General features: G+C 43.8%; 1 protein-coding gene across 6 annotated transcripts in view; it reads left to right on the top strand.

Annotated features, from left to right (window-relative positions):
• NFIA (nuclear factor I A) overlaps positions 1-24340 on the top strand; it is a 258085-nt gene that overhangs the window by 168340 nt on the left and 65405 nt on the right. For all 6 annotated transcript variants that reach the window (XM_080623780.1, XM_080623779.1, XM_080623778.1 and 3 more), the window contains exons 5-6: positions 6844-6961; positions 9482-9609. In XM_080623780.1, the coding sequence (XP_080479906.1) occupies positions 6844-6961; positions 9482-9609 (246 nt within the window). The remainder of the gene's footprint in view (positions 1-6843; positions 6962-9481; positions 9610-24340) is intronic.

The following is a 24340-nucleotide window of genomic DNA, read 5'->3' as shown; positions in this document are numbered from 1 at the left end:
TGTGTTTGCTTTACAAAGAGGTCAGCTTTGTGTATGCCCACTGTCATTTTCCTTCCCATGCTTGCTTTTGATAATATGATCATAGACATGTAGAATAGTTGGGTTGGAAGGGACCTTCAAAGCTCATCTAGTCCAACCTCCTGCAAGGAACAGAGACATTTTCAACTATATGATTCAATGATAGAAACAAGTGATTTCCCACAGTTTTAACTGGTCTGTGGCTGCTGTTACCTGAGATTATTCCTATAAAATATTGTTGGTAGCAGTTATGCGCCACATTTCTCTAGTGAGGTTCCCAGAGGTCCACATGACAAGGAGTCCAAGTAATAGGCCGTTGTTTCCATCATGCAAACTTTGGGAATGAATTAATGAAGCGAAAGGTCAGCTGTTACCATTATCTGTCTTACCCATCAGTGCTGATCATCACAGTTTCTGTGAGCTATTGAACAAGTCTAGACTGCTTTGGTAATAGAAACTTGCTTTCTTCAGTCCTGCAGATGCAGATTTACTTTCGAAGCACTACGCAGCTACTGAATCTTGCAGAGCACAGTAAAATAGAGAAAGTATAAAATGCCATCTGAAAAACAGATAGACCCCTCTCTATACCACCTGATGTGGATATTGCAGACCATGCTGTCAGTTCTACATTATTAGCAGGTGAAGGGTGTGAGCTCCTTTCTAAGTGTTGTCTGTCACCACAGATACTGGGGGGACCCCGTCACAGAATCCCAAACTGGTTTGGATTGGAAGGGACCTTAAAGCTCACCCAGCTCCAACCCCTGCCACAGGCAGGGACACCTTCCACTGGAGCAGCTTGCTCCAAGCCCCTGTGTCCAACCTGGCCTTGAACACTGCCAGGGATGGGGCAGCCACAGCTTCTCTGGGCACCCTGTGCCAGCGCCTCAGCACCCTCACAGGGAAGAGCTTCTGCCTAAGAGCTCATCTCAGTCTCCCCTCTGGCAGGTTAAAGCCATTCCCCCTTGTCCTGTCATTACACGTCCTTGTCTCAGATAGCAGAGACTTCATTCTTCCAGCTCTAGAGAGCTTTGGGCTGACAACAAAAGGCTCGAAAGCTGAAGCATTGGAGATGAACAGGTTTTGCAGACTCTCAGCGAGCTGTTGGCCAAGCAAAGCCTTCTCCCTCCCTCCCCTTGTTAGGAAAATATTCCACTGACTGTGTGCAGCTATCTGCAGGGCACTGGAAAGTACCCTCTGCAAAAGGTGCCGGCAGAGGGGTGGCTGGTGCTAAGCCACCACCAAGTCTACATACAGTCCCGCAGAGGCTGGGAGCAGGGAGAGAGGCATGGGGAAGGCTGTTCCCCTCTTGGCTTTGAGTCTGCACCATGTGCTCTTGGTGCAGCGAGCTGCTGGGAAGATCTCCTCCCTTGGAGGTCCTTCAAGCAGCCAGATAAACTGCACTGCCCAGGATGTGAAGAAAGATTTAGGATTTATGAACGTTCACTAGAGCCAAATCAAACATATTTGTTTTGTGCTGTGTTATTTGTCAAAATTACATCATTCCTCATGCTGATAAACAAGGGAATTCTGACTGCGCCCTGGACTGGAAGTGCCACGCTTTGAGTTTTAAGATGATAGCTGTGTGCAAGAAGGAGCTGCACGGAGCAAGTGAGGTGACTTTCAATCCTTCTAATGAGCCAGCGAAACCACAAGCACACAAGTATACGTGCAGTTACTGCTCCTATATAAACACAGAAATGGTCCAGTTAGTTATGCCTGAGACAGCTGCACTAATTCCACAGGTAAGAGGTGCTTTTGTGGCCAAGGCATTCTGGAAAGCTTGGGATCCTGCAACGCCAGTGCTGCTTGGTGCCAGGCTTGGTTAGCGGCAGCTTTAGCAAGGGATACAGGGTCTGAAGCTCTCCTTGCCATGAGGTAGGCAGACAAGTGCTAGACATGAAAGTAATGGCTGCTACTCCAGGCATGGAGTGTGGATGTGACAGAGGCAAAACAGCTTCCTCCTGCCCTTCATCCAGTGGCCAGGTAGAGCCAAAACAAACTGCAGGGCAAGTCATAGAATCATAGAATCCCAGCCTGGTTTGTATTGGAAGGGACCTTAAAACTCATCCAGCTCCAACCCCTGCCACGGGCAGGGACACCTTCCACTGGAGCAGCTTGCTCCAAGCCCCTGTGTCCAACCTGGCCTTGAACACTGCCAGGGATGGGGCAGCCACAGCTTCTCTGGGCACCCTAGAAAGTGCTTGGTGCACATGGCAAGGTGTGGATGCAAGGGGCAGGGAGGACACTGCTGCCTTCTCATAACCCAGGAGAGGAGAAGACACTCTCCTCCACGCAGAGCACGTGTGTGGAAGCCGGGGTGTAATAAAACAGCTCACTCTAAACAGCAGCCTGTATGTTTTCTGCTATACTAAGCATTACAGGAGTGAAGGTAGTTAAAGTCAGCAGCATGAAAATTAACATTTAAAAAGATACTCTATATTCCTTAGCAAAGCACTGCAATCCAAAACATACTGTGTGGGCCTGGGTATGAGAGGAAGGGGAAAAAAAAAGATTATAATAAAAAATAGACTGCAGGCATAGAGCGAACAGTTGCCGTGACCTTGCCTTTTGTATGCCATTACACAATTCAATGGCAGTCCACTCAAACCTTGCTCTCGATCAATATCCTATTAAAGCAGCACAAAAAGTCTCTATAAACTTAGTGGTTTGCTGTGTTTATAAATGGAACTCAGCATAATTAGATGGTCAATAGCAGGCTGTACTTGTAATTTTAAAATGAACATCACACATTTCATATCTGTTGTAGTCGCCACAACCTCTTTGAATCTAATGATACAGTGTGTAGGAAACAAAAGCCTTGCAAGAAAAAGAGCCCAGCACCCAGCTCCCCTTTCCCCTCGGCGGCAGCAGCAGCACAGTGTGTTTCCCTTTGTTTATGGAGTCACAACACAGGAAAAAGTTTATTAGTCAAATGTCATGTTTCTCCCATTTAACCTTAAACACATTATCACTTCGCTGCAGCGTTGCTCATGTAATGATCCTAGTCACATCCCAGCCCCTTTGTAAAAATAAATACATAAAAATGGAAAAGAGAGAAACCTAATATTAACATGACTAAAAACGAGCGCTGGATTCCAAGGAAGACAAATGCCAGCCTGGCTGCTTTTATTTAGTGGGTTTCCTGCTCTGTAATTCAATAAAATTTTCAAAACAAATATTCCAATTGGGTTAAGGCAGAGGGATTTTTGTTAATTTCTCTGTTATTTTTCTTGCCATTCCGGGTGAAGATCTGAGCTAACAGGCTCGCAGCGGAGGGAGTAAGTGATGCTGCCCCGTGTCCCTGGCAGTAGCACAGTGCTGGTGCTCAGGAGAGGGACCCTCCTTCCTCCTCCTCCTCCTTTTGGGCAAAATACCTCCTTGTTCCATTCAGAGGGAGCGAAACGTGTCCCATCTGCACAATTGCCAGCAGCTGAAATGGGAGCTGTGGCTGGCATCAGTTTGTTTGCATAGAAAGCCTGCAGACATCGCTGGGTAGTAGGGGAAGAGGGGTCCTTCCTTGTCACCCCCTGCCAGGTCAGGGCCCTGGGTCAGATGAAATTGTGATGCCTGCACATAGGTGGAGACTATTGTTTTGACTCACAACTGCAGTTTCTGACACCCTTTCCTGTCTGGGAGATGTTCCTGAGCTATCAGAAGGTCACTTTGCTGCAGAGCATTTCTTCTTCAATGAAGAGGTTTAATTTAGGCACAATTTGGCCACAGTTTGCATCACTTTGATCCCTTTGCTTACTCGCCAGAGTGGGGAATCCTGTGAATAGATGAAAGTGTTCCCTTCCCATCAGCTTTCTGGGCACATGTGAGGTGGACAGTCCACAAGGCAGTGTGGAAAGCTGTTAGGAGCAGGTTGGATGCCTCCTGGCCACTCTTGTGGGCAAAACACAAGGGTGAATGGAGGAGGGAGATGCCAAGCAGTGAGCTCCCTGCAGCCAAAGGCTAGCACAGGAGGTGTGAGGAGGCTGAAGCAGAGGGAGAAGGCACACAGGGCTTCAACCCAGCCAGGAAGAGGAAGCAACCTTCCACCATGCAGATTGAAAATATTAACCTCTTCCTGACAGTCTCGGGCTGGGCTCTACACATCAGCACATTGCTGTGTTTTGTGATGGTAACTGTGAGCAAAGGTGTGAATACCCTTTGCTGAAAGACAAGCATCAAATATGTGCCCATCAGGAAGGCAGGAGAAAGGAGTTCAGAACCTATGCAAGGTTTGCCAGACCACTTTTAGGGCCAGAGACCTTGAGCTGGTTGTGGCAGGATAGTGGCTCCTGTGTAAGGACTGCCAAAGGGTTGTAGGTACCCACTGCCGTAGGCTAGCCAGGCACTTTAACCCCTGCTGCTTAGATCTCTTGGTGTATATTAGAGATTGGGTTAGTTCTTTAACCCTCAGGTTGCAAACAGGTTCTTGAGTGGTTTGGCCTGTGACAAAGCATCCTTAATGTTTGCTACCCCGAGCGGAAATGACTGTGTGATTAGCCCTTTCTACTTTGTGCTAAGTTTACACAGTGTTAGCAATGCGTTCTTCCTACCCCACCCCTGCTCTGGAGATACATTTCGTTTTCCTATAGGGCCAATGCAGGGCTTGGAACAGAAATGGCCAGGATTCGGGGAGGGAGCAATCAACAGAGGCAGGAGGGAGAGAAAGAAGAGGAGCATTATTCACAGACCAGTTTTTCTTCCGTATCTGTTTGGAATAAAACTGTTTCATAAATTTTGCAGTGCTTAGGAAATTCATCGTGCCTCAGAAAGAAATGGTGCTTTAATTTAGTGCTTGCCTTTTAATGTTGCCATTTGGAAAATAGTATGCTTAACCTGTAAGTAAGGCTTTGGTAGGTAGAGGGTGCAGAGGAATTGATCAGCAAAGGGTTTACAGAGCACAAATCTGTTTGGCAAGGAAGTTGCTGAAAACTGTGGCGTAGATGCTGCAGAGAGTACCTTTATGATTGATTTCCATTCAAGTCAGACTGACTGCAGTGTGGTCATTTTTCTAACCCATAACTGCTCACACTGCAGCAGTCTGCTATCTGCAGGGTGTCTGAATTATAGCAGTCCATGTCCGTGTTACCTTTTACACAGATTACTTACACCGGTTTCTTTTTCCATGCAAATTCATCAGTTTTACAGCCTGTTGTAGCTGCTGTCAGGAAACTGTTGCAGAAAGCACAAATTGATAAAAACAGTTAATTTTACTGTGCTTAATGTTAGTTTCTTTCTGTTAACACACCCTTTCATACATACCCAGTGTGCAGGAAGTGTGTGATAGCTAAGAGAAGATAACAAAGGGTTTGAACGTTCTTGTCATAAATTACTTCCCAACTTAATTCCTTTTAATGATCATTCCAGATTTGCTCCAGTTTTAAAGGCGTTGTGTATTTTCCATCCCATGCTTTAAGTCCATGGCTATCGAGGCTGTTCCCTTTCTGTCTCAATGACGTTCTTAAAAGATCCTTGCCAAACAACAACTAATTGTCTTGTGGGGATGATGAGGCAGCTGCAAAGCTACATTATTCCTCTGTCAAATCTAACATTGTGAGCTCCTTAAGACCTGGGGTGAAATACTGGCCCCACTACAGTCAATGGCAGCACTCCCAGCAGCCTGTGTTTCAGCCCAGACATGTTAGCTGGGTGATAGGAATGATCCTGTCTTCATTTCCTCACTCCTGCCCCATCGGAGTGAAAGATTTTTTCATGTTTGAAAATGGGCCAGGTTCTCAGACCAAAGATTAAACTTGGCTCAGCATCCTTGGGTGGCATTGAGACTGCTTCGCCTTTGTTGCTGTGAATCAGGGCTCTCAGACAATACATTCCAGGCCAAGCTTGTGCGTTTTATTGTGCAGTACGTCCTCTTTCAGATGTGTCTGAAATGTGGGAGAAAATCATCATCTGTAATTGTCAGCTCCCAAAGTTGTATTGTCCTGTAAATTGCACAGTGGATGTGGTACCATTTGCTGTACAGTGGCATTTCTTTGTGAAATGCATTATCTGTTGACTTGAACATTAAACTGCTCCCTTCCTTTTCTGTTCCCAGAGTTCATAGGCTTGTGCCTGCAAACTTCAGGGTGTATAGGAATTCATTATGTTTTAATGTAAAACCAAGGCTTCAGGACAGGGAAATGAAAGGTATTCATAACTTTTACAGTAAAACTTAGGTGCTGGATAAAGTAATGAGAGGTGAACAGTGGAAGCCAGCTGCTGGAGAAAAGTCTTTGAAGGTCATATATCTCTAGCTTTGATTTAGCCGGACGAGAGGCCAGAAGAAAACTCAGATGTTCACAGGCGGAAAAGAACTCAGGTTTCTCATTTGCTTTTGTGCTTTCTCCAAGGAACATTTGTAACCTCTGTGCTTGTGGATGTACATCACGTACATACCAAAGGTCCTGAGGTGCTGTGTATTTCCCTGCCTATACTGCTTATAGATTATGCCAAGCACACTACAGGGATGATGCAGCCTATTTGTAACTATGCCAATAGATGCAATGTTGTCCTAAAAGCAAAAGCAACAGGTTTCATTAAATGTTAGAATTATATTAGTAGAAAAGCAGTACTTAAAGAAAGCCTTGCCATAATCGCTTCGTTTTAAAAAAGGAGGAATGCAAGAAAGAATCTATGTTATGGAATATTGTATTCTTGATAAAATTTACATCTTTTTGATTGCAGTGCCAGTTTCCATTAGCATTTCCTAATTTCCTCATCCCACCTGTTCTTATCGTGAAACTAAACACACTCATGAGGAAGAAGAAAGTGATTTTGAAGTGCAATTCATGCCTTATTCACATGACTTACTGACTGCAATCTCTTTTGTTTCCCCAGCACCGATAGCTGCAGGAACAGGCCCTAATTTCTCCCTCTCAGATTTGGAAAGTTCTTCATACTACAGCATGAGCCCAGGAGCAATGAGGAGGTCTTTACCTAGCACATCCTCTACCAGGTAATTTAATCTCTGCCTACTACCAGGTTACCTGGAAACCCAGGCCAGCATCATTACTCATCTGGGAAAGTAACCATTAAATCCTTTGACAAGCTGTTCGGGTGCCTCAAAATCTGGAGCTGTTTCAGACTCACAGAGCTGAAGGCTCAACTGGATTGCTGTTAAAGTTCCTTTTATAAGTACAAGCTTGAAGAAAAAACTGCTGCATTGACTCGTATAACTTCTGGCTTGTATCTCAGTGTACTGGGAGGAGTTCCACTGCAACTGCTGGAGTTTCACTTGTGGCGGAAGAGAAGTTGGAGCATAGCGAGATGTGCGGCTTTGTCCTAGCAGGAAAGAAAAGACTTAAGATAGATTTGTATGCAGATAAAGTGTTATCTGTGAGACTAACATTGTTTTAGGACCTTGGCCTATAATGCATTTTAATTTTCATACAGCATTTAGAAATTTGTGAATCAGTCACTGGAAACCGGTATTATTAATGCAGATGACTACCCAGTCAGATTTTGATTTTGGCTTAGACGCCAACTATCAAACAAAGATACTTTTTGACTTTTCCCCTTTAACCATCCATGAGATTAGATTTATAAACAAGCCCAGTCACTCTAGTAGTCTTGAACACTATTAAGAAACCAGATTGGTTTTTTTCTTCCCCCCACAGCCAAAAGAGATCACTCATTTCAAAGACATGACAAGAAAATCTGACTTCAGCCCAGGCTTCTCTTACATTTTTGTCTCAGTCTGCAGTGCCACCAGCTTTGCAGCGAGCAAGTACCTGTGTAGAAAGTCTCTACAGTTTGAATATAGTTGGTTTTCATTAAAACCAACCAAACAACAACTTTAAAGACAAGCTCTTCGCAAGATCTTCTCCCAGTTTACAGTGACTGGAGGAATATTCTAGATCTTGCACTTAGTGTGCACGTTATGGAGCTTGGCGACTACAATTCCCAATACACATCAATTAAAAACTTTGTGCTCTTTCTTTTTTGTGTGTAAAACTCCATAGCCTACAGTGCTCATCATTAGCACCGTTCTCAGGTAGAATTTACTTGGGACTCCAGAAGCAAAAAAGTGAGGTTATTAATGTTACTTAAGATCTCAGTTGTTGCTCTTCTGTTCTTCTGCAAATAGCTACCACTGATAAGGAGCTAATTATAAACAGCATGGGTAGTTAATAACTTGGTAATATGTTTGTTTTCCTCTCATTAGGCTGTTCCCAGTCAGGAAAAAAAAGTATTCCTTAAATACACAGACTCAGCAGAATGATCAGGCAGTAATTATATTGTATGCACACAATTTCCCCTATTGACACATAACAATTCTCTAAATTAAGGAACGGCCAAACCTGCATTCCGCACATACCACAAGACTTATTCTTCCTGTTTCTCACAAACTGATTTTGCATACCCGCCAGCTCCTACCTGTGCAGGCCTTCGGGTGGGGAGCTGCGGAGAGGCTGCGAGCTTCGAACCAATACAAACTGCAGTGGAATATTTTATGGCTGTTAAATATGTTCCCGCTACACAGAGGAGCCTGTTCTTGAACGCTTTAAGTCTTAATAGAATACAGATTTGGGGAAAAAAAGTGAGCTGACCCAGCCTTGGAAAAGTACTTAGAAGAGAAATTCTCGGTAACGTCCCCACGCAGTCTGTGCAACTCATTACAGAACACAGAGCCAAGCTGAGTGTCTTTGGCTTTGGGTTCCTCTCCCTGCAGAACTACTGGAGTCTGAGCCAATGGCCACCAGAGACCACTGAAAGGGCTCTTCTGTCTCCTGAGCCTTTGGTGAGGGAGGTGTAGGGCATCACAAGGGAGTGCTTTAGTACTGACACTGGCCAGAGAGACCTGTTGGGGCCTTTTTATGCTTGATGCCGTTCAGTTACAGAGTAAAACACTTATACTTGTAGCATAATCTGAACATTTGAACCAAGAATGGATTCCTCCATCATTCACTTCCTACGTTTCTTTTTACAGGACTGAAAGCTGGGTTAATTTAATGGCTGCAGTTAAAAGATGGAAAATATAAGTTTGAACTGATAATTTGTCTTTCAGAATAACCTGTGGAAAAAAATATGACAGTTAAAATAAGTCTTGTGTGTCATTACTGTACTCATTCAAATTGCAAAAATCACGCCATACAAATTAAATTCTTGCCTTTTTATTGACCTCTGTGCCTTACGAAAAATGTCCTACTTTGTGATCTGTAAAAGCCTGAATGTTAAACTATCTTTTAGCTACACTTATGTGTGCTTAGTGCTTCAGTCGGGACTCTGTGAGAGCTTGTTTTGTATCTCACTGAAGCTTAGTCATTGGCGACGAAGCACATCAGAAACAAGAAGCGGATGCTGAGAGGCTGAGTGGGCAGGATGGCTGTGCAGGACTCACCTTCCCCTTCTCAGGGCCCTGAATGTGTTGTAGTGTCCATAACCAAGTTAGTCCCGAGCAGGGCTAGCGAGGAATGTCTCAACAAAAGTGTCTTTGTTCCTTTCCATACATTCTTACGTGTTTTTACTTTCTCAGCTCCACAAAACGTCTCAAGTCTGTGGAGGATGAGATGGACAGTCCTGGTGAGGAGCCGTTTTATACAAGCCAAGGGCGCTCTCCAGGAAGTGGCAGCCAGTCAAGTGGATGGCATGAAGTGGAGCCAGGTAAGCCATGGCTTTCAGCAGCCTGAGAACCTGATCTCCAGTCGCTCTGTTTTTGTTATCAGAATATGCTGAATGCTGTGTAGAAAGGTGATCAATTGTAAACCTCTTGTAGCTTCTCCTGAGAAAAGGTCAGTCTAATGAAAGTGTTGGAGTGGTTTCATTGCTCCTGCAGCTGTGAATGTTTCTGTAGTGTGTCACTTCTGTGTTTTGGCCAAATATCTGAAGTATTTCAATAATGCAGCAAAAGATAGGAGGTCTTTTTCTGTCAAAAGCCCCAGATTCAACTCTGGGATAGCAGTGACAATCACTTAGCAAAAAGCAGTACTTGTCTGGGCTGTGCCCTACAGTTACACTGTTTAAATAAATATCCCTAAACTTATAGAAGGTAGAAGGACTTTTCAAGCGTTATACAACACTCGAGCTCACTTAGCAATGACTTTTAAGAGACTTACCGAAGGAGTTGTTTTATTAATCTGTAATACCATGAAATGTGATTGGAGGCTTCGTATCAAAACAGATATCGCTGGGTGTTACACTTCATAAGGTCTAGGAAGCAGCTCTTGTGCCTCTTCTCAGCTAATTTTTGTGTGTGATCTTTCTTGTTGATCATCTTTTGGGTTATGTTATGTTACATACTTAACTGTCCATTGATCACTTATCCCGAGATCATCTGGGTGCTTAATACTATCGGAAATACTTTTCTGGGTCAGTGCTACATGCGTAGGTGAAGTTAATGCTTCAGTTTTGCTTATGGCTACATAATCAAGTATTTATTGCCAATAAAAATAACAGAAGTCTTATTTGTTAGATGAAGGCAAGCAGGTCTTTCATCTTCAGCCTCCCAGTGTTTGAGAAGGCCCTCTAAACACCCCAAAGGGTCTTTTGCAATATGTATTTTTTTCCTTTCTTGTTTGTTTGGATTTAAAACAGTATGGTTTGGGGTTTGTTTTGAAACAACACATGCTTGTCCAGGGCACTGTGTATAATGAACTATACAGCACCGAAAAGTAAAATCAACCTGAACAGCATTAAAATCAGTTCTGTGGGCACTTGGCCAGCCACCTATATCCTTCATCATGTAGGAAGCATACCCACAGCTTTCTCTGGAGACCCTGTCAAACAGCTGTCCTTTACAGCATGCCCAGAAAGTCACCAAATTTGGGCTATTCCAGACTGGGAGGGAACTGATTCCCGTGCCTGGGAGCCCTTGGAGGATCCCCTGCCAGCTGCCCTCTCTCCTCTAATGAGGAGGAGCCAGCTTGTGGGCCCTTATTGACTGCAGATGTGGCACTTTGGCAGGAGGAGAGGGTGGACCTGCAGGCAGACAAGTGCCAGGCTCCCCATGACTGCCTCGCCGCCGCCGTCCCCAGGGCTCTGGTGCTTTCAGTGAGGTGTCCTGCTCAGTAGACACTGGGGGCTGTTTCCTCCATCAGCTCCAGGCTCCAGATGATGTAAGGCAGAGCTTCACCTTGTACTAAACTAGTCTGCTCATGGAGCGGCAAAAACAGGAACAAAAGCTCATCGCCCATTGAAAGGGAGAGATCACAACCTCCTCCGCAGACACAGATGGCTAAAAGCTGACTGGGTCACTGCTTCTACATCATTGTCAGATGGGGGGCTAACTCCCCCCAAAATTTGGGGTATTCTTTGTTAATGACAAATGTTCTCCATTTGTGCAACAGCCAGAGCTTGGCTATTAATTTTGCTGTCGCTTCTGGTGGTTTTCCCCACATGTGGTCATTACCTCTGTCTCATCCAAGTCCTCACTGGATGGTGGCTCTGAGCTGCTCAGCTGGACAGGAGAAGTACCTAAAGCCTTACACCTCCAAAGCACGTCTGCCATTCTTGGCACCACTGGGTGCCCATCATGGAGAACTGCCCATGTCAAACTTGCTGAGTTGCTCAGAAAGGCAAGAACAAGTCAGAGAAGAGAAGGTTCTTCCTTCCTCACGACCTTCCTCACGACCTTCCTCCCTTACTACAAAAAATTCCCAGATTCTGCTTAGTCTTTCCTGTAAAATGGCAGAAAATCACCTCGCAACATCAGGGACTCAAGCCAGGTACCAACTAGATACAACTCAGACTCACCAAGCTATCTATCACTGTCACAGCTAGGAAGAAAAAGAGCTTCATTCTGCCTGCGTGGGATGCACTTACAAACCATCTTTATGCTATATCCACACAGCCTCACCCCAATTCTTCTGCTGTGGCTTTCAAGCAGCCTGTCCTCTGAATTCATTGCCTCAGCTTCTCTGTAAAACAGGGTCACTGCAAGAGCACAGCTGGCAGAGAGATTACCTAAAGAGCCACAGCTCATCAGTGGCGAAGGACAAAACAGTACTGAAGTGTTCTTCTATGCTAGGGCAACAGGGTGCTTGCCCCTGAGGGACACATCCTGCAGTGGTCTGTGCACAGTGCCTTGCCTTACCTCAGAAATCACATGTGGATCTGCTGTTAGCATCTGTCCCTTTGTATTTGACATGGGTGCTTTATCTCCAGAAGTATAAAATGTTTTATGAGTCTTCAATGGGGCATCTGCCTAGAAAATATATTGGTCACCTGAAAGCCGTACAAATGATGTTAACATCCCACATTACCCAACGGCTCATCTCAAAGCTCCTCTCTAAGAGGGGAGCTTTGGAGCCTGGACCTGTTTCAGATCCATCCTCTGTGGTGTCTTTCCCTTCCAGAAAAAGGCCTTGCCGTTTATTTAATCTGCAGTCAAAACGATGGCACAGTTTTGACACAGGATAATCTCAGAGCTTCAGTGTTTTGATTTCTCCTCAGCGAAATTCACAGTAGAAGTTTAAAGACTAAAACCATCGTTTTGTTTGACTTGGCACTTCTTCCATGTGGTTCATTTTATGCTGCGTGGGATAATGCAGGTATCGACGGCGCAGAATGCTGGTGGTTCAGAAGGCAGGCTGAAGTTTTATCCTGTGCTGGCAGAGTAGCCTAAGCCAGGTTTCCAAACTCCATAATTAAACCCTGTCCTTTGGGTTACCGGCCAAACAACAGAGGAGGAAGTCAGACCAAGAAAAGGAAGCTTAGACTTGTCTGTGGGATGGCTGTTCTGGCTGGGAAGGAAAGTTCAGAGAGGAGCCAGCAGCCAGCCTCCCAGCCCAGTAGGATCCACACCAAAGATAATAATATATCCTTTGGCTTTATTGCCTTTGAGTAGATTGCTTCCTCACAGGAGAGTTAGATTTATGTAGAGATAGCTTCTTGGCCTATATGCCTTGACAGGTTTATGGGAGCGAGAGGATGAATATTCTGTCTGTGTACTGCATTTGCTTAATGTTGAGGTGTGCACATGAGAAAAAGTGGGGACTCTAATGCAGGAGCAGGTGAAGCACCCGTACGCTTACGCACATGTAGAGACAGAGCAAAGTGCTCGTGGCACAGAGACTGTGAGAGGGTGGTAGAGAAAGGTGTTGCCTGGGACAGTGCAGGGAAATCAGGTTGGAGAAACGTCACACTTGAAAGAGAGCACAACGTGGAAGAGAAAGGGAAAATGAGAAGACAATTGTAGACCATACAGAAGGGGGAAAGAACAAAAAGAACAAATGCCAGGAAAACAAAGACTGAACTTCCTAGAAAGGAAATATGAAATGGAATATGTGAGCTCCTCTTAGAGAAAGAGAGCACTCAGGCAGAGGGTTATTTACCGCCAGCCGTGACTGGTCGCTCTACATCTGTCTCCATTTTTTTCTCTTGAACAAATTCCCTTTTTGGATACTTTCTTCCTGCTTTGCTTCCCTGTGATTGCCCCTGTAAGTGGTCTTTGGAGGGCAGGCTGTATACTCAGAACATATGTGCGAACTGGCAGGAGAACAGAAGAGGACAAAACCACTCTGTGTGCTATTTAGATTAGGCAGTGGATGCTTCCCCTGTGCCTACTCTTGGGGTCTCCACTGCATGCAGAACAGAAGCTGCACCTATTGTCCATCCGAAGTCCTTTCTCTGCACTTTTACATCCCAGGCCCCTGGGTCTCGGAGCACCCTGACATCTGTCTCATGTGGAGATTTAGTTGGGTGCTTCACCCACCAGCAACATGACCTTTCCATTCGTGGCATTTCAGACCCATAATCATGAGCAGAGGACATGTAGCACTCTCCTTACACGTCAGACATGACAGCCAAAGCAAAATCCAACATTAATTCCATGTTCCTTGTACTGTACTCCTTGAGTCTCACATCCATTTACCTGCACTCGAAAGCTCCTGGGGAGCTCTCAGGCCTAAAAAGGCTGCAGTCTGCCAGAAAAGATGAATTTCCTCTCACAACAGGAAGGCTTAGGAAGTAAAACAAAGCAGGCATGTAGTAAATTACTTCTGCTTTTCAAATACCTTTTGCGGTATCCTCCTTACCATTACTTTATCTCAGCAGTTTCAGTACATAACTCTTGTTAACTGAGAAGAAGGGCAAGAGAGGATAAAGATGATGTTGGTAAGAAAATAAGGCAACACCACACTGGCTTTGAACTCATGCACAAAGCTGGCCTGTGTTCAGTTCTGTGGCAGCTCTGCTTGTAATGGAGGTAAGCCATAATTACAGGTATATGTTTTTTAATTCCATAATAAGAGAAGATTGAGTTAATCAGTATTCCACTTGCGCATTTTTTAATGCATTCTTTTGATTCAGTCCAGGAGTAAAGTTCACATTGTGCTCTCTCATGTTGTAGTGTAGCATATGGATGGTGTTTGTCAATTCTGCTTCTATTGTATTTCTACAGCGTGGCATGGAAAAAATGTTTAAGATGCAACTTCAGAGTATCCTGTTAGTTTCTTTACTTAGATCTTCCTGGTATTTGTATTTCCACATGTTAGCTTGGTCCCTAGAAGACCATAATCCCAGGAAAGGTACGTGTTTGTACTCCTTGTGCTTCTTCAGATATCTGAAGGGACAATTAGCTCTGCTTCTGTTGTGGTCTTGACCAGCTTACAGCCCTTCACCCGTTTGTAAAATGGGTGGAGGTCTGTGGTCCTTCTTCTACTGGAAGGCTGATGGGGCTTTTCATACCGTGGCCATCCACCTTCCCTTGCCCCAGCTCCACCCTGGCTGTGCTGCTGCCGGTCACGCTGTGCTCAGCTTTTGTGTGTCTTCACCTTGAAAACCCCCGGAACCAAATGAGCCTTTCAGTGCAGAAACCTTAAGGAATTAGCAATAACACTTGCACTGCATGACTGAAAGATGTATTTACAGTTCCAGGGGCTTATGGAGTTGATAATATTATATGAACCTGCAGTAAGCTAGAGAGTTAGACTGCTGGACATGTCTTTGGTAGTAAAGATGCTATTAAAGTCAGCCTCATGATTGCTCACTACACCACTCAGCTAGTGCTGCTCGTTCTCATGTCACCATCTATGGGACTGTCTGAAAATAATTTCTGAGCAATTTCTATGCAGCTGAGGAGCTGAGATCTTATTTTGGAATATTTCCCTTGCAGTGGCAGTGACCTCTAACTCAACAGTACCATGTCCCTCCCCATTGGTGGTTATAGAACAACCACATGCAGGCAGCTGGTCCAAACCCTTGTTTTAATAACCCTTGTCTTAAATCTGGCAGGGGCTTTCTTTTTAGCAGATTCTCAGCATGCAAGAAAACTCTTTCTCCATGTTTACTAAGGAACTTTTATTTATGCCTTCCACATCAGAAAGGCTCATTCAGGCGTAGATCAGATGACCATAAGACTTTGTTTTCAAAGTCTGGTCGGAATTATTTCTTGGAAATATGAGAGAAAGTGGGATAAGGGAGATCCTGGATTGTGTTCTTTATGCATTCTTGATGTCCTAAACACAGTTGTTGCCTGGCAGTAGAAGATAAAATATATTTAGAATGTCCCAGCATCAGTGATGCAGGGTGCATCTGATCTGTCCTCATGCAAAAGGTCCATGGGCTCATCGAAAAACTTGACACCACACACTAACTCATTGCTCAGGGAAGTTTCCAGTGATTGTATTACGTTACTGCCAATGATTCAAGGGACTGACTGTAGAAAATATGATGAAAAACATGAGAATCATGTATTATACAAAATAAGGAATAGAAAAATAGTCTCTTCTTACTGGGAAAACATTAAACTTCAGACCTGGAGTATTCAATATCAAATAATTCTCTGGCGCTACTTTTCAGTGGGCAGTTTTCACTGGCTCGTAACCAGACACAGGAATTTCATGATCGCAATTAATTTCCTTAAGCTGAACTCTTTGGATGCTCAAAGACCTATTTAAGAAAGGCAAAACCAAGGAAACTTCTCTCTTCCTTAGACCAGAGGAGGTCTACATCCAGGATCCCTGCCAATTACATTTATGCAGTATTTCCCAGGTGTGACATTGTCTTGCCCTCCAATTCTCAGTGTGTAAAGTCAGGCAGCACACTCACATAGCCATTAAGATTGTACTTGCCTTTGCAGCATCTTCATTACATACCTTGACGCATCTATCAGCAGGCACCAGTGCCATTTTTTCCTCCATTGAACTTAATATCTTAAGACAGTGGGAACATTTCACAACCAGATAGACCTCCAGCCCACAGCATAGTTTGGCTCTTTGCATGGGAGGATAGAAACAGATCATGTTTCTCTGGTGGCCAGAGCGTTTTGGTTTATAGCAGAGAGAATTTCATCAGGCTAATTTGTGCTGTTCAATTGAAGAGATGCCATTGACATTCAAGGCCAGGCTGGATGTGGTTCTGGGCAACCTGATCTAGTTGAAGATGTCCCTGCTCATTGCTGGGGGTTGGACTAGATGAGCTTTGAAGGTCCCTTCCAACCCAAACTGTTCTATGAGTGGTACAGCAGACACAACCTCTTGCCTCCCAGATTCAGGCAAACTTCCACTGTTCCTTTTCTCTGAAGAACATCTGAGCTTTGTTAGACTGCATGCTGTGACTAGGACTCCTCCTCCCATTCATCCCATTTCCCTGTTCCCATTCAGACCCGTGCTTCTTCTCATCTCCAAGACTTTATACAGTTTCCCACATTTCTGCCCACTCTTTCAGAGTCTTCCAACATCCTTGTTCTTTCTGCCAAGCTGAGAAGCAGAGCGTGCTTGAGCCTGTGCTACCTTTCATGCTTCCGTTACGGGTACGTGGAGTTAAACATGGCCCCATGTGCATGCTGCCACTGAAAAAGTTGGCTTCAGGTGAACAGGTAGATGCCTGAAGCCAAACGTACGATGGGATCATACTTCAAGGAACTCCAGCAACTGTAAAATACAGAGCTTTCCTTAAATGTCTTTTTACCTTCTTAAACTCCATGTGTTCCTTTATCCCTGCTCTCTGCATTACAGTATCCCATCAAAACACAAGCTGCCCAGTGGTTTACGAGAGCATAAGATTTCTCTTTTCTTCTAAGAGCAATAACACTTATCAACTTCTACTGAAATACCATATCAGCTCCTTGTCACTGGCAGTCTACAGTTCCTGCCGCTAAAAGTTTAATGCATTTACAGGAGCACTTAGGCATCAAGACTTTGATATCACAATCTGTTAGTCACAGGTGCTACATGATAGGTTTGTGTTAGCACATTATAGATCTTTTATCAGATACTGCACAAAATGTGTGTGTTTCTCTGCCAGGCAATCAGAATCAGCCTGCTGCATAGTTGATGAGTTACCAATATACATTGTTGTTTATTTTAAACAGAACTTTTCCAGAGCTGCACCTTAATGGATAACTTCAACTCTAATTGGGCAAGGCCAGCAAAGATCAAGAACTTATTGTAAGCCAGGAAAAGCGCAGCAGGTCAATAGTGGTGCTTTGAGCGTTGTCAGTCTTCTGCAATAGCATTCATCCAGTGAAATGATTAACACTACTCATTTGCTATAACAGACATAGTCATTTGGACAGCAAATTACCACTGGATCAATGGCTCAGCTTTTCTTTGGCAATTCACATAGTAGCATGAGACCTGTGACAACATGCCATGCTGCTGGCATTGCTGTCTCAAAATCGTGGAAGGAAGTTAGAGCAGGGGGAAGAAAAACTGATTAAAAAGTCAGATCAGATTGAAATGTCCGGGATGTTTTCACATCCCTCAAAGGCTCTTTTTCTTTCCAGACACTAGACAACACAACAAACTTGGCCCTGAAATGCAGCCTAAACTGTTCTTTCCATTTTTAATAAAATTAATAATCCCAAGCAAGTTTTAGAGCACATGCCTCAGCTTTGCTGTAATCCCCTGAGGAAAACATCCCTTCAGTATGGTCCCGGAGAAGTCGGTCGGTCAATGTTGTGGCTCTGCTCCCTGCATCCAATTCCAGATGTCAGGAAATGCATCATTTAAAAATGGGCACGGAGCTGTAGGAGATCTGAGTTAAAAAATGCAGAAAGTGTTTCACTTCAGATACCAAAATAAAGCTGTTTTTTCCCATAAATACTATTTTCACTGACTTCAATGACCAAGTTAAAAGCAGATCTTCTCTGCGCTGTGGCAGCCATAAGATCACCTGAGCTATTTCTGTCTCCGTGCACAATTAGCACCATCTAAATCAGTTTTCAGATTGATAGGAAAGATTTAGTGCATGGAAAACTAGTCCCTTATGAAGTTTGGAATAGTGCTTCTCAGTGACAATGGGATTCCTGTGATGGGAGTGCTCTATTGGTAGTCCATGGACCTAAGGTTCTTCAGACGTCATTGCTGGCTGAGCCATATTCTGCCATCCATTCTGTTGAAATTACACACATAAAGCAAAGACACTGATCTGGTTTGTGCTTCCCTTTGGACACCAAGGGAAAACTATGAGCTTCCTGGTATTGGGACAAAAGCAGACACTTTCTACTTCCTCTCAGAGGTGAGCTCTGAAGGACAGAAGCAGCCTCTGATTATGGCTGTGAATTTCTTGCCAATTTGGAGTCTGTCAAACATGAATCTTCGTGAGCTCCAGACAGGTCTCCTCTAATGTGGTTATCCTTGAAGATCATCTCATAGTGTGGCATGGGACTGCTTTATTGCAAAATGGGTTGAAGCACATTGAAAGTATTGTACCTGTCTTCCGAAAGTTGAACTAGTTTTCTTGTTTGCTTCTGGGACCAATTCAGGATGTTGACTTGGATCTATAAAGTCTTCTATAGATTAGATCTGGGTTAGGAAATGGACTACATTCCTTTGATGTGCTGTCTTAGCAGTTGAGATCAGCAGACTTGCTTTTTCTAATGTGTTTGGGAAGCAGAAGCAATATTTTACCTCCTGTGGTATGCTGCTGGTACAGAAATGTTCAGGCTTATTAATTCTTCAGGACACAGGAAAAGTCTTCATCACCTGTGTAGGCAGTCATGGGAAAGGACCCACTGCAAAGACTGCACTGAACTCTGCCTTTTGGGGAGGCAGCTGGAAAATATTAGTAGTTTTCAGAGCCGATCTACAGTACATATTGAGAGCCAGTAAATGATGCGTATTATTGCAAATTCCTTTGCACTTCTGCATTTTATAAAACAGATAACTAAAATACTCACCTAGCCAGATCAGGTCCCCGAAGAATGCACTTTTCCAAGTAGAGACACAAACCAAAAAGCCAGAGCAGGACACGAATTAGCCAAATAGCGGTTGAAACAAATGGGTTTAGGATCACTGAGCAAGGACCATGACCTCCTTTTGCATCAATCAAGGCAACTGTGAAACTTTGTGAAAGAAGCTCACCACAAAACAGATGCTGGGCTATCTTAGGTAAATAAATGACCAAAAAATAATAATAAAAAACTCCCCTACACATTTTACAAAGCACAGCTGTGTAAATACTGCATGAGATGGGGAGAGGAGGAGAGATGTAACATACACCCTTTTCTATGCAGAAGTTCTGCTCTCGCCACTGTTTATTAACATTCCCAGTACAAGCATCACTCCGCTGCGTTGCACACAGTGCGGCTACTGTACTGCGTGCACATGGTTTGATCTTCGCTTTAGAGGAGAAAACAGGCTCTAATTTTAAAGGAAACACTTTCACACAAAGTTAAAATGTGCAGTGAGAGGTGTTAGGGGACGCAGAGAGGGTGGTACGGGACCGGGGACAGGAAACAGACCGTGTTACATCTCTTTTTGCATTTCCTTTCCCACACTGTGTCTGCCACACTGACTCCTGGTTCTCCACAAGACCTTTATTTCATTGAGCTGGATACCTACTGCAGTTTTCCCGTTTCTCAGCTGCCAGGCACAGCACATTCCAGCCTACAAAAACTGTGGATCTGCCCACAGAGAATTAAAAATGGCTCTTCTGAGCTAGACTGAAGGCTTGCCTAGTCCAGTGTGCTGCTGGCTGTGACAAGAGCTGGTAGCGGACACTTAAGGAAAGAATACAGCAGCAGGACAGGCATCCAGTGATGCTTTTCAGAGCACAGCCACATGGATTTTGGCAGCAAACAGCTTGGTTTCATGAGCCAGAGGCTCAGTTCACATCTTTGTGTTTGACAGCCTTCAGTGGACTTCTCTTCTTGGAGACATGCTCGGATGTTTTTAACCCATTCTTTATTTTGCCCTCCACAACATCCTAAGGCAGCAAATTCCAGTTTTACTCAGTGCTGTGTAGGGAAGATCTGAGGCAGAAGCTCTTCCCTGTGAGGGTGCTGAGGCGCTGGCACAGGGTGCCCAGAGAAGCTGTGGCTGCCCCATCCCTGGCAGTGTTCAAGGCCAGGTTGGACACAGGGGCTTGGAGCAAGCTGCTCTAGTGGAAGGTGTCCCTGCCCGTGGCAGGGGTTGGAACTGGATGGGATTTAAAGTCCCTTCCAACACAAACCATCCAGTGATTCCATGAAGAAACACTTCTTCTATCTGTTGCCTGATCATTTTGCTTGATGCTCCTTAGTGGTTTTATTACTGCCAGAAGTAGTGAATTAAACATTCCCTGGTTACCTTCTTTACTTTCTCTCAAGTTAAGTGCTGCCCCAATGCGTTGACCACAGCATTCAGTGAGCGAGCATAGGAGAGCAGAGAAATCTGTCTAGCAGCCTGTTAGCTCAGGTAACAGTTTGGCTGAGTGGCTGCAGAGCCATTCTATACCTCGAGGAATGTGTGATAGCAGCTGTGTTGTTCCCCCAAAGTGGGTAGTCTGTAACCTTGACCCATAACCCCAAAGCTTATGGCATGAATCCAGTGCTGCCCCCACAGCTGAGCCTGGCTGAAGTGACTGTAATAAGGCCACTGCAGCCTAAATAAGGGATGCTGCTTAAGTATTCTTAATTTCCCTTCATTTTCCAGCTCAACAAAAACTTAAAGTACAGCAGGGTCTTCATCTAGTGTGCGTACTGGCTAGAGATCTATTCTGATTTCACTGGTATCTTGCTCAGGGGAGAGCAGGTAATCCATAACATCTTCCACCTCTGCTTGCCCAGCCCATGGTCCTAGTGAGATCATCCTTTCTGCTATTCTCTTATATCAATGGTTGCTGCTATTTTTAGTGTGATGCACACCAAAAAGCAGAACATAAGAGATCCCATTGCTAAAATTAGCTGGAAAATTATAGGCTGTTTTAGTGGCTTGTGCATAGCCTTCATTTGCCTCGCTGGGATTTGTGTGCAGATCTTTGAACCCCTGAAAACCACCAAAGTGAGATGATACCTGCAGTCCTCATGTCCAAGTGCTTTTGGAAAGAATGGGACTATTTTATATCAGCAAAGGCTGGAGGCAAAGTGGTAAGTTCCACCTATAGGAGAGAAATACTTAGAGTAAGGATTTACAATCAGTGAGACTTGAGAAATATGAATGTATGGATTATCTTTCTTTGTACTTAGTGGAACATCCCGTTTTGTTACAGCAGCCCACGTTTGTCTCCAGGAGAATTATCTGTGATGCAGCACACTAATGCACTACCTTCCTCTGAACAGGAGAAAGCACTTTGGATGTAGTCCAGATTTAACCCTGTCTTAGGGCTTGCCTTTACTATTAGCCAAAATAACAGCAAACTATAACTAAAGCATCATCCCAACTCTTCCTCTGAACTTGGCCAATCCAAGGTGTGAGGTGCAGCTTTAAGCAAAGGGTAATGGTCATTCCCACTTGTTTCATGACTCTGCCTCACTCTGCCCTTCATCTCTTTTCCATTCCTGGAGTGAAACTGCTCTAACACCTGATCTAAGCGCACTATGCAAGGAGCTGCTTCTGACTGTCAAAGTTAAGGTTCGACATCTGATGTCAAATTGATTCCTGCAGAGTCCTGTCATCCAGGAGGAATTGCAGGTTCCAGCCACTTGGAGATATTAAAACTTAAAGGATCCCCCAAACAGTTGTATTTCTTGTGCAAATCCCTACCTAAAGGGGAACTTATAAGTATTAAATAAATTGCTTGCCCTCTTTAAATGTAACCCTTTTGGTTAAAAATTACCATCTAAAACCCCAATAATTTGGGGGGGGGTCAGGTTTTTAAGAGAGCAAGGCAGTCTTACAAACAACATTTCTCCCATGTCTTGTCAACTAGGGTGCTATTGTGATTTTACAGGACTATTTCTTTACTCTTGCAGGATTGTTCTCTTTAACATTATGTGGAAAACCCTGACCAAAACCTGGCACTTAATTCAGAGTAAACAGTGGCAGTGACTGAATAGAAACCCGATGTCAAATATACAACTGCCCTGGGAAAGTCAAAATGCGTTGCTTTCTCATCTCTTCCAGTTGTTGCCTTCTTAAGTGTATTATTCATAAAATTAGCGATTTAAAAATGCATAGAAACATTATTTTTTATATTCATTGCATCACTCGAAAAAAAAAAAATGGTTAAAAATCGATTTGCTGGCCTCTTGGGGAAATGCTGTAATGTTTTTGGCTGTCTCCTACTTTCTGCTGCCAGCTAAAAGTACCATCTGGCTTGTTCAGGGCCTTTTTCCATATCAGGTGCTTCCAAAATTCTCCCCAACCAGAGGATTGTTTCATTGGGTTGCTTTGCCTGCTGAGGCATGTGTCCTGGGCTGGGAATCCTACTGCTTCTGTTCCCTGCCATCTTGCTGACGGTGGTGTGTGTATGTTTGGGCACAGATCTTGCTGCCTCTCTCCCGAGGACATTTGCATCATTGTCAGCTGCACATATTAAATTGATATGCAGGGCTTAGAAACACGTATCCCGTCTTTTGTCCCTTTGTTTGTGCAATTGTTGTGGTTTTAATTCTTCTTTGACACCTGGAATATCACAAAGCTGCTGATAATCTGTTGGCTACTAAGGGAAATGACATTGATAGAAAGATAATGTGTGTCAGACTTATATCTAGATAATTGCCGGCACACCCCAAACCCTTGCAGCTCAGGGAATGAATATCCTAAATCCATTATTAATTTGGAGAGTCATATGTGGCAGTTGGCTGCGGTGTCATCCTCTCGCTGCAAGAGTCACTTGCAAGGGATTTTAAAAGCCAGTTTTGGTTAATTCTGCATTGCTGTGTCGAGTTACGCCTTGTAGGAGTCCATTTGGATACGTTCTTGCTGCCATTTCATGGCAGTGTGAGGAGCTGTGACAAAATGGGGTTGGTGTCCTAACTCCTCACTGAAGGAAGCTCCTGCACGGGCATCAAGTACCAAGGAGACAAGAAGTGATGCACTATACATGGTACCAATTGAGGGTGACACCTCTTCCTCAGGATCCTTTGTTTTTCAAATTTGCTGTTTTACTTAGAAATAGAAACCTACCCCTCAAAAGGATTTATGAGTGGATTTGGAGTATTGTAGTTGCTAAGTATAGACTTTTGATGTGATCATTTGGAAAGATGGAGCGTGTTTTGAAATAGATTCTGCCGTAAGCCGTCTTGTCCTATTTCCAAAATGATCTGTGCCATACACTGCTGACTTTTCCTGTCCATCCATTAAAAAGTGAATTATGAAGAGTGCTGAGACTCTGAAACAGATAGTAGTTTAACCTTGTTAGTAAATGCCAGGTAGCTGGTATATACTGCTAGAATGTTACATCACAGCCTTTCTTTTCTACATAGGCTTATGAAATTATCTTGTTACTATACAAACTGCCTTCGCTGTGTACATTCTTCCAGAGGTTTATTGTTCTTTGTATGTTGGCACAGTAGCATGACTCCGAAGAGGCAGCTCACAATGTGGTGAATTTTAAAGGCTTGGGAGATGGCCATATCTGGTTTTCAGCAAAGGAATGAAAACTCTCCTTATATTTTCCTTTTTTGTTGTTGTTTCCTAAGGTATCAAAAGTTTCAAAAGATGTGCTGACATGCAAAGGAACTAATAACTAAAGACTGGATGGGAAGTAGTGCCTCCGAGTGCTGGCTTTGTTTCTTTTCTTGTTACCCCCAAAAGCTTAGTATTTGAAGTACAAGTTAATACTCAAATCAAATAAACCTGGTTTGTGAAGCAGCGAGCTACTTGAGCTCTATCACACATTATTCATTTAGTTTTGTGTGAGTGCAGTAAAAATTTTACAAGCTGTAATCTTGTTCTTTTAATAGAGAGAAAACTATGCAGAATATGTTGCTTAGAGTATTAGATAAGCTACAGTGTGTTAATCAAATATTTTCGTGATATGAGGGCAGTTGAGAAAACAGTACAATTTTTGCTAATGGCACTGGTAAGTAAACGGATCTATCATTACATTGTCATGAAAAGTGACATTGAGCAGAAACACCCTGCCAATCCCTAGAAGATAAGTATTTAATGTAATTAGACAGACACTGTCTCCTTTGTTGAACGTAGCATTAATCACCCAGAGAAGTCCAACTTTATATGAAATGGCTTTTTTCTGATATGTCTTTGTATTAGCAACCTTCTTACGTGGTTTTGTCCTGATGATCTAT

Source organism: Psittacula echo (genome assembly GCF_963264785.1).
Source record: "Psittacula echo genome assembly, chromosome: 7".
Lineage (NCBI taxonomy): Eukaryota > Metazoa > Chordata > Aves > Psittaciformes > Psittacidae > Psittacula > Psittacula echo.
This window is presented reverse-complemented; position numbering and strand designations above follow the sequence as displayed.